The sequence below is a fragment of the Paramacrobiotus metropolitanus genome, unplaced genomic scaffold, assembly GCF_019649055.1.
Source record: "Paramacrobiotus metropolitanus isolate TYO unplaced genomic scaffold, Prichtersi_v1.0 Parri_scaffold0000305, whole genome shotgun sequence".
In the NCBI taxonomy this organism is placed as follows: domain Eukaryota; kingdom Metazoa; phylum Tardigrada; class Eutardigrada; order Parachela; family Macrobiotidae; genus Paramacrobiotus; species Paramacrobiotus metropolitanus.
In genome coordinates this window covers 11,608-24,478 of record NW_026570525.1, presented here as the reverse complement: position 1 = coordinate 24,478, position 12,871 = coordinate 11,608, and the positions used below count along the sequence as shown (strand labels likewise).

Below are 12,871 nucleotides of genomic sequence, written 5' to 3'. Positions count from 1 at the left end.
AAGTACTGAAAATGTCATCCTGCGGTACGTACCATATAAAAGTAAAACCACCGATTTCTCCAGTTACTTACGTAACTGCATTACGAGCCCGACGAAAGGAACAGAACAGTTCGTGCGCTAAAACTGTCTGGTCGGTTTTTGAACGCAGGCGGGCAACAAATCGTAGATTCTGATTAATCTGATAAAGCGCAGTCCTGTGAACAATGCCGACGCGTTGTTATGCGCGCTGACGGAAATAGGGCGGAGATATCGAGAAAAAAGGAAACAGAAAACCTAACGCAGTGAAAACGATAAAAATAATTAATAATGGTAAAAAGTTGTAAATTTAGACTAATTCGATTGTGAGATTTTACTAACTTAGTTGGCGTACGAGAACCTGCATCATCTGCTGATGATACGGTAGTATTGTGGACAGTCTTGGACACCATGGATTGGTATGCAAGTTAGCGAAAGGAAGACACGGTGTCCCCGCAGTCTTGAACGAAGCAACTAAGCGGGCGCTGAGTTCGGCAAAAGTGCCTTCGTCACTCGAGCCGGCGGGCTTAGACAGAGGCGATGGAAAGCAGCCCGACGTGGTGACTGCTTTTCCTTGGAAAAATGGAAAGCCGCTGGTGTGGGATATAATCGTGGCGGACACATTTGCCCAAAGTACATCGCCCAGACGTCCAGGGTCCCGGGTAGTGCAGCGGAAATACCGGAAACCGGAAGATAGGAAAATATAGCGGGAAGGCAGACCGTTACATCGTTCAACCGCTGGCGTTCGAAACTACGGGTACATTCGGACCGCTGACGAAGAAATTCTTCAAAGAGCTGTCGCGAAAGATTATCGACAGTACAGGCAACCCCCTCTCAGGAGAGTTTTTACGCCAAAGAATTGGTATTCAGATTCACAGAGGAAATGCAGTCTCTTTTCTCGGTACATTTAGCGACACGGTAGAAAAAGAAGATGTGTACTTCGCCTTTCATTTGGCTGAACGGAAATGCTAGGATTTTGATTTTGTTAATTGATACTCTTTTATTAAATTCCCCAGCACGCATTTAAATAATTGAACTAACCATCTACTGATTTAAGCATCTGCTGCATTGCCCATCTCGGGCTTCTTGGGCAGCCGGAATTAGCTTGACCATGTCGGAGATGTCGCGCGTCGGCAAATATACGAGTACCCAGTCCTCATGCGCCGCACGTTGAAATCTTAATGTCAAAAAATGTGACTGACGATGAAGGGCAACGGGAACCTTTTCGCACTATTTAATTTTTTTACTGCTTTTATGCTAATCTGCAGAGTTCAATTTGGATTTAGTCTGTACTCTCTCTGGTAATCTTAACCTCTTCCCGCGCGATAGTGGATCTTCGGAGTGAATGGCACAACGGAAGGTGGCTTTGCTATAATAAGTCTTCGATAATGCCTTTTGCGGTAGTAACTGCTCATTTAATAAAACGATTGTTCAGTTCTGCAGTTTCTTATGTATGTCCCTAAAACGAAGTGAAGTGTAGCCCGCTAAATACAAGTGTTATGGCAGTAAACAGAATTTGTCAATAAGTATCATAGTGAGCATTAGTGACTAGTTGTACCTTTAATTTTATGAAATTACTCGAAGATCGTCAGGTAGTCCTACCTTGAGAGAGTCGAGGTAATTATAACACCCGTGAAGCAGAAATGCAGCCGTTTTCGAACTGTTCTTCTGGACAGTTGACCACAAACCATAATTCTCAAAAGGAAAGGCCTTACGTCGAGGTTTCTGCAATAGGAAGTGTCCAGCGAAAGAGCGAAACGTCCCGATGGTTCTTTAAGAAGCATCGACCCATTTTGGGGTTAGAGAATAAAAATCGTCCCAAACAATTTTCAACAGGTAGAAGAACGCAGTTTTACGGCAACGGCATTATTTCACGCTTATGTTTGGCCATTTCTAATAAATTTTGGTGCTCACAGGTACGAAATCTTCCGTACAATTCTAGCCAACTTCGCATTAGCTTAACTAATGCGGTTCCTTGACAAATTAAAGTTAACTATTTGTCAAAATATTTTTGACAAATAGTTAACTTTAACAATACAGCACAGTTAACTTTAACAACGCAGCATCTGTGATTTGTGTATTTGCATGTAATCAGTTGTTTGTCTGTCTGTCTGTCTGCTTTAAAATGGACGAAGGGCTCATATTCACTACAACTAAGAATCGTAATCAGACGGCGATTATTTATCGAGATTATTATCTTACCCGAAAAGTTAATTCAGAAATTCTCGGTGAAAACGCATACTTTAAATGCAACGTACCACGTTACCCAGGGAAGCATAAGTTAACTATGTGTATTAGTTAAGTACTGTAGCTGCATAACGAGTGTAAATAAAATAATGGTTTGCTGAAACGCCCATGTTCCACCGTTTGTCGAATCGCCCTGCCACTTGCGTAAAATGTATAGATTGAAAATACAATAGGCCTTTATGAAGTTTAAGCCAATGCGTACTATTGTTGTCGAATCGCCCTCTGAACCATAGTACACACTGCATACGTAAAATGCCGATGATTTGTCAACGGTAAAATTACCATCTGCTATTAAAATGATAGCGGGAAACTTACTTTAATCATAGTAGCGTTGTCCCTAATCCTGATCGATGGCGCTTCTTCCCAAGACGTACACGTATCCGGCTGCATCTTCCGATCAAATAGTTTAACTGCGTAGTCAAACCACACAATCAAAGGATGCAGCCCACCAAGAATCTTGCACTGGAAGGAAGCTGGCCGTCCAATTGGACGTTGTTGTTGCATAGCAAAAAGGTTGATTTGCAATTAAATTTTTCCCCATACAACATCAACGATGGGCCCCCTGTGTTGGACTGATTACGCCTCACAAATCACTGTTACGTTTTGGCACAGCACGACCTTACTTGGGATTTCCGGAGCGGAATGTTGTGCCGTGAGAGTTGGTTAAACAACACCCGATAACACTTCTGAGATGGGGTGATTTTCACCATTTCACTGTTCATGCGTTGAAAGTCACATCAGCTTTCCGAAAGCTCTACAGGATTGGCCTAGTTGCTGTTTATATGCACCTGCATCGTCGTGCATGCGATGCGCCAGGCGAGAGCAGGCCACTCATCGCCTGCTACTGTAGAACAACATACTGAACAGTACGCATATAAATCAATAAATTCCACACGCTGGAGGTTTGGATACAATCATTGCTCACGCAGCCCAGATCATGTATGTCGCCGATGAAAACGTGGAAAATGCACTACTCTCCTGTTGGGTTGGGCCGGTGAGTTATCCTTGCGGATCAGCAAGCCATCCTATTGAATTATTGTACTGTAGGTAAAACAAGTCACGCTAGGATGAATGCTGCTTATGAGCTGAAAGATAACACAGGAGCGGTAACCGGTTAGGGTCTCAGAAAAATCCTGCTTTTAGTTTGAAAACAGAGCAGACGTTGCGAGTACTTCGAAAATATTATCTTCATCCGCAATGGAAAATTGAGAGATAGCGAGGGTACCGTATGCAATGAATGTGGCACATTACTCTGTTGCTTTTGTACGGCTGAAGCTGCGCTTTAAGAAAACCGGTTTTCAAGTGGTTAAGGAGAAATTGTACCATTTCGGTTTTTGAAATTTTATAGCTTATTTTTTGCGCCAGATATTTCTGTCGCTTCTGCGGCCTGGTGATATTTCCGCTCTGCTGCCACCTGTGGTCAGAAGCGTCCAGCTGAGTGACCTCAGCTGGCAGCCACCAAAAAGCGTCATTATAAAAGTTTTTGGTAATGATTGGACATTACCAAATTACCAATTAAACGATCGTTGAAGACTTGCAAGGTGAGTGCGTGAGGCAGACTGTCTCCTTTACGTCCCAGAATATTATAACAGCAGTAACTGTAAGTTGAAGGAAGATAAAAGAAATTGTGGTGTTCTCGTGGATCTGCTTCTAAGTACTATTCGTGTTGTACGTAGCAACTCCGTTACTGCGTGTTTGTCACACGTCGTACTTCGTATTTAGTCATCCTGCGAGCTCGCTGCTGTCAACTTGTATTGTTAAAATCATACTTATCCGTGGACAGCCTTATTTATGTACTTCTTTACATACAACACAGAAATTCAAACTGACCGACCGACATGAAACAAGAAAACATGAGACGTAAAAACCAACCAACTCGTTAAAACCTTTATGTATACACCATTTCTTATTTAATCGCCATCTAAATAAATAATTTTTCGAATAACTGAACGCAATAAACAGCGTGGAATAAATGGAAAAAAACTATTCAGTTTTGCGTATTGCTGTTCATTTATGATTTTCTGTAGAAATATTTGATTATGGTATACTTTACCGGAAACTTTTGAGGACACGATTTTCGTTTTCCATAGAATGTCCAAGTTAGGACATTAAGTGGTTCTATGGAGAAAGAACCAATAGAATAGGACAAAAGCACATCACTAGATTTTGGACCCATAGAACCTCCATAGAACCACAATAGAACCAGCATAGAACCACATAGAACCACCATAGAACCACAATGGATCCACGCAGGTAGTCTCTGTGGTGGTTCTATGTGGTTCTATGGCCGTCCGAAAAGAAGGGGCAGTGTGAGAGCATGCCGGCTGGTGGTTATGTACCTGGTTCCATTGTGGTTCTATGGAGGTTCTATGGTGGTTCTATGGTGGTTCCAACTGCATGGAACCAGTAATCCACTAATGTCCTAACTTGGACATTCTCTCTCGTTTTCTCCAGTCTTACTACATTTTGCACTAATAAATGATAAAATATCGCTTAACGTACACACGTATGGAAAGGTAAGCTACATTGCTTCGTGTCGTCGCTGTTATGGCCGTAGTATGCGCTAATTACGCTTTACCATGCAGCTTTACATCAATCGTTGCCGATACAGTTGGATTGTCGGTTCCGACCACACTGTACGACCGCGACTGCGCGCCTTTGCGGTCTACGGTGCCTGTTTCTGCTACATATATCTGTATTTTGGTCGCCAAGGACAGCGAATTATCACAATAGCACCGCTCTGGGAGGTTTTGTTGTTATGAGTGCCAAAGTTGTTTACTTGCATAGAAATATCGCAGCAGCTGATGAAAGCTTAGCATTTGTCCAAAAAATTCGAAGAACGGATACGTCGCTATGGCCTGTGTGCAGTGGTGCACCGTGGACAGGTAAGATGCATACAAGGTGCTACGAATTATTTATTAGTGATGCTGTGCTTAAGGACTATGTATATAATGTTTCGTTTCTGCCGTGATTTTCTTCGTATCAACAGCTTGCAAAATTTAAGTTTCGGCATCAAATTCTTTGCAAGCGAGTCTTCGTTTTCATAAAAATGCGACAGCATTCGTAATAATCCGGTTGGTCCAGTTTGTCCTCGCAGCTATCGGAGCAGATGGCTAAAATTCGCGTCCTCATGTCTAATGCGTTTGGCGCCTCTTCCAGGCCAGCTGTCAAACAGATAACCCAGAAGATCAAAGATTTGCTCAGAGAGAGATTGTTGTATAATGTTCCGCTTCTTCCGGCTGTGTGTTCATCAGCGTGGATTTTAACCTGACATGAACTGTACCTTGCGTGGGTGTGCCAGCACAGATTCCGTTGCTACATGTTAAGTCGCCGCAGCATCCCAGTGTGTTCTCACATTCGCTGCTCAGAGGCGCACATTCAGCCAGCGTACTGTGTTCCTGTTGGCAAAAAGGTTGTCCAATTGAGAAAGAACCTCAATTACTAAATTATCAAATGCCACACTTTGCGGCAGACTCGTAGTTGTCTATAGTTGTTTTTGATTATGTATAAGGACAACTGCTCAAGCGAGCGATTCTATATAATGCCTCCTTTGTAGTTTGCTTAGTTCGTTTGCAAACCGTTTGCAGTTCGTTTTTTCGAAATTTTTACTTTGGTGGCATTTCTTTAAGCAAAAGCGCTAGGCAAAAGCAGGCTTGTGCCGGACGTCACTTTATCACTGCAAACGGTTTACCTTTAAAACCAAAAACACGAGCACGTTTCGTTCGCTTGTTCGATAACAAAGCCTCTACAGCCTGATTTTTCTTACCGGTTCCCAGTCTGTCGGGTGTATCATGGATGTCACCTCGTTGATAACCGTGACATTTGATCCAGTGATGCTGGCCACGGTCCATGTATTGCCATCGCGATTCGGCACGTAGAACTGCTCCCATAAATCATTCCCGCGGTAGATCTGCACCACGGCGTTGGAATCCTTCATGGCCGAACTATTCAGGTTATGGCGGGTCTCCCAGTCGTACACCATGATTTCATAGCTGCCGGTCAGCTGTTTCCTAATCACGGTTCTCTGAACAATCAAGCCAGCGAAATCATTAAAAATGTGGCTGTCGTTGTTGGTCTTGGATAGCGCAGGTTCCATCCGTGCTAGCTCCTGGCCTCCTTCAGTGGGCCCTGTCACCACTAACTGCAGGCACGGAGAACACTGCATCAGTACATTGAAACGTCCGCCTCGTAGTACTACGCGAATGTCGTCATTTGTCATTGGAACCTGCGGCAGCATTTGGAAATCCGCAACGAAATACGGACCGCCGAAATTCCCGCCCACTACGACCACGGTGAACGATTCTGTGCGGTAGTTTTCTCGCTGAACAGTAGCCGTATAGTAACCTGTCGGGCGGATCTTACTCCAGCTTCCCCCATCCCGTGTTTTCTGCATACTTTCGACCGGGCCATCATAATTTCGTATACCAGACCGCAATGTTACCGTTGTTCCGCTCAGATTCCTACCATACACCGAGTTCTCCAAAAGCACCCGTCCTGTAGCCAAATAAGCACCGCTGAATCGGTTGTGAATGAAGATTAATGGCTCCAGAAACGTTTCATGGTTTTGTTTGATGTCGGAATCGAACACGGGTAACGTAATAGCACGGTACTCTGGCAACTGGAAAACGATAGTATAATTGCAGTTATCTTGCAATGTCTGGTAGCTTTCCGATAGTCTGAGAGTAAACTCTCCGAATATATTGGTAGAGCTGGCAATCGTGCGGACAACTACACCGTTATCGCTCCGTAGCGTAGCTGTTAGGGATACGTTAGCCAAGGGCAAGGCATCTTCGGCTTTTCTGGCCTGAAAATGGAATCGGTGGGCATCATCTGCAAAATGAGACAAGGGATAATCATCTTGTGCAGAATATGGTATTCTTTATACAGGATAACAGCAACGTACCATATTTATTTTTACGCCAAACGTACCATCGTTGCGAATGGTTTAGTCAGCGTATTACTTAAGTTTTACTGTACATATTTTACTGCAACAGTGTAAGTACAACATGTCCCTCATGTAATTCATTTAAATGTGCGTATTTTTTTGAGTTGCAAAACACTTACGAGGATGTAAAGAAACCAAAAATTTTACTCGGCTTCTGCGACCTGAAAATCTTACCTTTCCCAAAAACCGCGGATAGCAATAGTGTTATCTGCCAGGGCCTTAATTGTTGACAACCCATTTTATTAAGGCGGAATTCAATAAAATGACCGTCTTTTGGTGATTATAGTGGTGACCGATTCGGCAAAAATTACTGTCTGCAACAAGACGCTGTTGCGCTGTTGTAGCACGCTTAAGGCGAGGTAATTGTTTTGCCTTCATTTTCAGAGGAGTTACAATAGCTACAGTTTCCCAGGTAGAAAAAAATGCTCTTTAAAATGGATGTTTTTTCGAAAGTCGAAGATCCAAATAAAAGCACAACTGTGTAAAAGATCAAAAGGTACCGTGGGTCTAAAACGACGCTCGGGTCCAGCAGTACGTTCGATTCACTTAACTGCCATCTCCTCTCAAACCGAACCGCAAACAACCGCACGCGGGCTGCGTGGCTGCGTTGCGCTGCTACCGCGCGCAGACTGCGATTTGATGAACGCTTTAGGCAGCCTGCAGGTAGCGTGGTGGTATGTTTACTTTTCTGCGCCGATGCAGAGGACCATTTTCGAAAAACAAAAACCCATATTTACTAGAATTAAAGTTTGGACAGTTCTACGCGCCTTATAATCCATTGCCGCAATGGAATTGGCTGTTCTTGGTACCGTTGGAAAGACAAAATTATTTTACATACTGGGTTTTTTTGGTTTTGGAATTGAGCCATTCGAATTCCAACGATCAGTGGTTTTCTCAGTTAGGGGAATTAGTTTAATGTTTAAAAATTTATATCTTTACTGTTTTTTACACAAGATTTTTTCAAAATAAATCCAATATGTAAAATAATTATACGTTATATTTAGAAACAGCAAACTTGAAGTTGCCCCATTGGGTGCTTCAGCGCAGTTTTTTTGGGGCACATACAACATAATATTCTATATCCCGTTTGCACTTTTAGGCTTCATTTTAAAAACTTATATGTTAAAAAGTGCAATTTATAAGGTTTATAATGAATCTTTGCACTTCGAGAACAGACCAACCAAAGGCGCACAACAAATTTTCAAAGTTGTCAGTAAAATTGGCATGCTGCAAACAATTACATCCCGTTAAATCATTTTAGTAAATTATCTGATCAGCGCCGATCACGCGTTAAAGTCGTACAGTATTTTTAAATATATCAACTATAAAATCTTGTCGCATTGAAGCGCATAAAAATTTTATCAGCGGATCACAAGCGCCAACGCGTACTTTCTGCTAAACGTGGTAATCAGCTCATTGCATTGCAGCCATTGCTAATACACAGGAAACACATCAACATCGTAGTGTGTGGGCTTGCTAAAGACCGGGATTTTCGCATCTAGCCCGGTAAGATACTCTGTACCGGCACGTTTCATTCGTACAGAAGAAATTAAAGTAGACCATCGCATAATCTAAATATTTTGGGTTTTCAAGAAAAGAAAAGTTTGCGAATATTTTTCTCCATTGATTTTAAAACATTTGCAGCATTTGCAGTTATGCAGCATTTTGCTGCACCCTAATCGCTACTGCATCTGTATCAGTAGTAAAGGGCGTCCCGCAAGGCGATTTTGTATTCCAGTTCCCCACTGGACTTCCGGACTGCAGTTTGTGACGTCACGATAAGTAAATAAATTCCGCAAAAAAATTAAAACTAAAAATATACTTTGTATTAATAATTTACAAAAATATTACCATAGTTACTGATTAAATCGTTAATTGTTGACTGTATTTAAATATTTACTCCTAGTTTTCTATAGTGTAAGGAATCCCTTGACCATTTACTGTACTGTATTATTATTTGATTTATGTACGGGGATGGTATAAAGAAGGTGAAAGCATTTAATAACTAAAGCAGTTTAGACGAATAAAACGATTACGTTATTCAGAATTGTTATATAGTTTTTAAGCACAACAGCAAAATGACAACCAGTAAGTAATAGCTTGTTAGTCATCGTCCGAGGTGCTCATTTCCGAATCGCTTTCTCCCACGTCATCCACGCGCGGGTCATCACGGACTTCCGGATGGTCACCTGACAAAATGAAATAAAACCACAATATTTTAGGAAAATGAATACAAATAGATAAGCTGATCATACCATGCAGCGCGTTCTTAGCCAGGTTCATGGCAATATCCAGTTTGTTCAAAGCAGCGGTGACATCACGTCCGTTCTCAGACTGGGTCAGGTATCGGTCAGCGATGAGAGTGCTAACAGTGGACATTTCTTGGACAATGGGAAGAAACGCTTCCTGGGCTAAAAGAAACTGTGAAATAAAACTTAATACAAGCTAAAATACCTACACTTACCAATGGTCATCTTCTCAATGTTTAGCTTTGATTTGAGATGTTCAAAGCCGTTTATCAGGGAGAGGCAGTGTTCCTTAATTCTGTCGTTATACATTGATACAGTGTTTGACAGCTCAGTCAGTTGTTTCCACAAGGATTTGTACGCCTTGGTTCTGGCCTTAAGCTCACTTTCCGACAGCTGAGCGGTAGGCACAAGTTCACTGGTCGTTCCAATGTGAGTTCGTGAATTTTTCTCTAGCAGTTTCGTTTCGTCTTGTTTCTTTTGTTGTCAGCAATGATGCGTGTAATTTTCTGCGAGTTATGTGGTGGGTAATTTGATATTTCATCGATCCAGTAGCCCTCATCAGGCGATGGCATACTGTCTGGCGGACAGGAAGCCAAAAGAGTTGCAATGCTTTCCATGTGATACTTTTCCATTGCTTGTGCAACGTCCAACAGCTTCTTCAGTATTACAATAATAGCAGTGAACATTGCTTTCTGATGGTGGTGAATGTACGCGAGGTCGAGAGCGCTCTTCTGGAACTTGCGCACCAGTTTACCCTGTAAGTAAATGCAATTGATAATTAGGTTACTGCATAAAAACATTTCTTACCGTCTTAGTGCGCCACTCGTCGGACTGGATGTTCAAGTATTTAGTGGTGTCCACCGCCAGCCTGTTTCTATACTTGATGTTGTAGACATTGCTATGGCTGGCAAAATCCACAAAATATTGTGGCAGTTTCGTAGCGGGTTTTTTGGAATCCCTAAAAAAGAAGCAGACGTTAATACATACTGCCATTTCTTTTCAACTTGTACTTAGGACTTAAAACTGACAACTACAACAGTGGGTGAAACTTACAGAATTATTATGATTAAATAACGAATACATAATCGCTGCGCTTGCCAACTGCTTACGTTATTGTACATGTTCATTTAAACAGAATTACTCATAATTGTGCAACACTTCGTTTTGTTTTGTTAGGGTATCATTTGGGCATTTATCGTTTACGTGCGTTTGTTGTTTAGCACGTAAACGACAATTCGCTCCAAAAATTCAACCCTTGTTTTTCGGATAATTAACGGGGCAGAGAGTAGTCTTAAGTTAAAATTTGCGGTCAAAATTTTTCGTTTAATTCAAAGGTTATTTTTGGGAACATCTATCCTTTGCACGCATTTGTTGTCAGCGCGCAAACGACAGCTGCTCCATAAAATAAAGTCCTTTTCTTCCGGGTAATTAGTGTATCTGGAATCGGCTAGTAGAAATTAATTACAAGTAAAATTAGCCGTCACAGCTTTATCTACTCGGTTGCCTAGAAAATAAATGTCTTTCTACGACAAACGGAGAAGAATCAGCAGTGAAGGTAATCACACAGCAAACATCGCACTGACATTTATGACTTGACTTGGTTAATTTCACATGTGTTTATATAAGCGCTCTCACACGCAAAATAGTTTACCGAGAAAGATAATGTTGTGAAACAAATTGCTGTGCAGGAAAATGCATGCACAGTATTTTGTTAATATAAACAGTTATAATCAGATGCGTTCACGCAGTTCAAAAAAATACGTGCAAGCATTGTAACCAAACTCCTGGATTTATTGTAATGCTCAATCATGAACAGCCGGACGCTTCCAACGACTCCGGTAAGTGAGACAGATGTGAATTAAGTAACACTGCAAGTCACCCGCACCTTAAATTATAGGATACGCTACGGATTCGGACAGTTCCTTCAGCTCCTATGAAACAGAAGAAGAAATTGGTAACTTTGTAAAAATCCTGGAAAAAAAACAATATTCCATATATGTATCATTTTCAGACGATTGCGATTGTACCGCGGAGCAACGCGGTGTCAATGGAGAGTGTCGAATCACCAGCTAAGGAAAATGGAAAAGAAATCCAAAAGCAACTCGAGCAAAATCTATTTGAGAAGTTGGCAAAGTTCCTGATAAACTTCCTCAATGTGTTCGAATTTTTTTAAACCAAGTATATTACATTTTCCACTATTAAAGACTATGCATGTGGCTTTTTTCATCTTTATTGTCATGCCGGGAAAATCTCTGGCTCGTAATATTTGTCACCAGTCGAATGTCCAATATTTTCAAGGTTTTGTCGTCGCAGCTGACATGAAGCAATAATATTAACGACCTTATAATTTGTTATTCGTGCTCCTTTGTAACCCGTAGCAATAAGCTTTCGCAAAAGTATTTTGCACAGTTTCGTGACTCGCGTAGTGTGCGTCCACCATTAACAGTAATTTTTCCGTTGCGATATAATTGGCAGTGGAATTTTTCGGATATAATACGCGCCACAAAAGACAAGAGAATTTTTTAGGATCGTATTCTGTGATAAGGTCTCTGTTCAAATTAAGCTGCTGCAAGTCGATTTGCACATTCAAGTGCGCAGTTGCGACGATATTAGTTATTTGCGCCATGTATCCAGAAGTTGGTTATGATCTCAGGTTCCAATGGCCTTTCGGAGCAATAATATGTGGGCCAACAATGAGTGGTAAAACACAATATGTTCTTAAAATGCTGAAAGGAAATGCAATGGACGTCGTCCCAACCAGAATAGTGGTAGCATACAGTCAATGGCAAAACTCGTACGAAGAAATTAAAAAGATTTTTCCACAAACAGAATTTGTTAAAGGATTAAAGGACGATTTACTAGATTCGGAGTTTTTTCTAAAGCAGAAAATAATCTGCTGATTATAGATGATCTAGCGGGCGAAATGGCAAGCAGTGAGTTAGCCACAAAGCTATTTACGCAAGGAATACATCACAGAAATTTGTCAGCAATTTATATCACACAGAATTTATTCAAGCAAGGTAAAGCAAGTCGGATATTGCCTTAAATACTCAATATATTGTGTTGTTTAAAATGTTCGCGACAACAACCAACTGGATTATTTATCACGACAAACAGGATTTAAGCATCTAAAAAAGCGTATAAAAGATTACTGCTACTCCATTTGAACCTTTGATTTTGGATTTAAAACCAAATTGTCCCGATTATTTGCGTGTCAGATCTCATGTTGTGCAAGAAAACAAACGGACTTACAAACAGCAAGAATTTACACCGACCCGAATTTCTGTGCAGTGCCGTCAGCATGACCAAACATTTGAAAGAATTTGCTTCTTTTTACTGTTTCTCTCGTCGCTCAACCCCAAAGATCGCAGAGCTGTCGCGAATCATTGTAACAAAAAGCATATTAAAGGACTGG

General features: G+C 41.4%; 3 protein-coding genes across 4 annotated transcripts; all 3 read right to left on the bottom strand.

Moving 5' to 3' along the window:
• Nucleotides 1–5,034: 5,034 nt before the first annotated feature.
• LOC129601970 (uncharacterized) lies at nt 5,035–6,980 on the bottom strand. The gene is made up of 3 exons (XM_055500890.1): nt 6,029–6,980; nt 5,546–5,660; nt 5,035–5,426 (listed from the first exon to the last, which is right to left on the bottom strand). Exons 1-3 carry the CDS (start codon nt 6,653–6,655, stop codon nt 5,275–5,277), a joined length of 894 nt encoding a protein of 297 aa, XP_055356865.1. The 5' UTR covers nt 6,656–6,980; the 3' UTR covers nt 5,035–5,274.
• Nucleotides 6,981–9,185: 2,205 nt separating this feature from the next.
• On the bottom strand, nt 9,186–9,914 carry LOC129601971 (uncharacterized). Of its 2 annotated transcripts, XM_055500892.1 has the most exons (3): nt 9,672–9,914; nt 9,463–9,618; nt 9,186–9,396 (listed from the first exon to the last, which is right to left on the bottom strand). In XM_055500892.1, the coding sequence occupies exons 1-3, from the start codon at nt 9,763–9,765 to the stop codon at nt 9,311–9,313; spliced, it is 336 nt and encodes a 111-aa protein (XP_055356867.1). In that variant the 5' UTR covers nt 9,766–9,914; the 3' UTR covers nt 9,186–9,310. The 2 variants fall into 2 exon arrangements, with proteins under 2 accessions (XP_055356867.1, XP_055356866.1); XM_055500891.1 differs by having other exon boundaries at nt 9,186–9,618.
• Nucleotides 9,906–10,577, bottom strand: LOC129601966 (uncharacterized). Its single transcript, XM_055500887.1, has 4 exons — nt 10,566–10,577; nt 10,467–10,486; nt 10,264–10,414; nt 9,906–10,211 (listed from the first exon to the last, which is right to left on the bottom strand). The coding sequence occupies exons 1-4, from the start codon at nt 10,575–10,577 to the stop codon at nt 9,906–9,908; spliced, it is 489 nt and encodes a 162-aa protein (XP_055356862.1).
• Nucleotides 10,578–12,871: the final 2,294 nt, after the last annotated feature.

Excerpts from the sequence above, each read along its gene's own strand:
- LOC129601966 (XM_055500887.1), bottom strand. Across the intron at positions 10,415-10,466 it reads TTGTCAGTTTTAAGTCCTAA|GGATTCCAAAAAACCCGCTA; the intron begins GTACAAGTTGAA and ends CTTCTTTTTTAG. Across the intron at positions 10,212-10,263 it reads ACGAGTGGCGCACTAAGACG|GGTAAACTGGTGCGCAAGTT; the intron begins GTAAGAAATGTT and ends ATTTACTTACAG.
- LOC129601970 (XM_055500890.1), bottom strand. The coding sequence starts at position 6,655 with ATGCAGAAAACACGGGATGGGGGAAGCTGGAGTAAGATCCGCCCGACA. Across the intron at positions 5,661-6,028 it reads ACCCGACAGACTGGGAACCG|GAACACAGTACGCTGGCTGA; the intron begins GTAAGAAAAATC and ends TTTTGCCAACAG. Across the intron at positions 5,427-5,545 it reads TGCTGGCACACCCACGCAAG|CTGGCCTGGAAGAGGCGCCA; the intron begins GTACAGTTCATG and ends TCTGTTTGACAG.
- LOC129601971 (XM_055500891.1), bottom strand. The coding sequence starts at position 9,765 with ATGTATAACGACAGAATTAAGGAACACTGCCTCTCCCTGATAAACGGC. Across the intron at positions 9,619-9,671 it reads CATTGAGAAGATGACCATTG|CCCAGGAAGCGTTTCTTCCC; the intron begins GTAAGTGTAGGT and ends AGTTTCTTTTAG.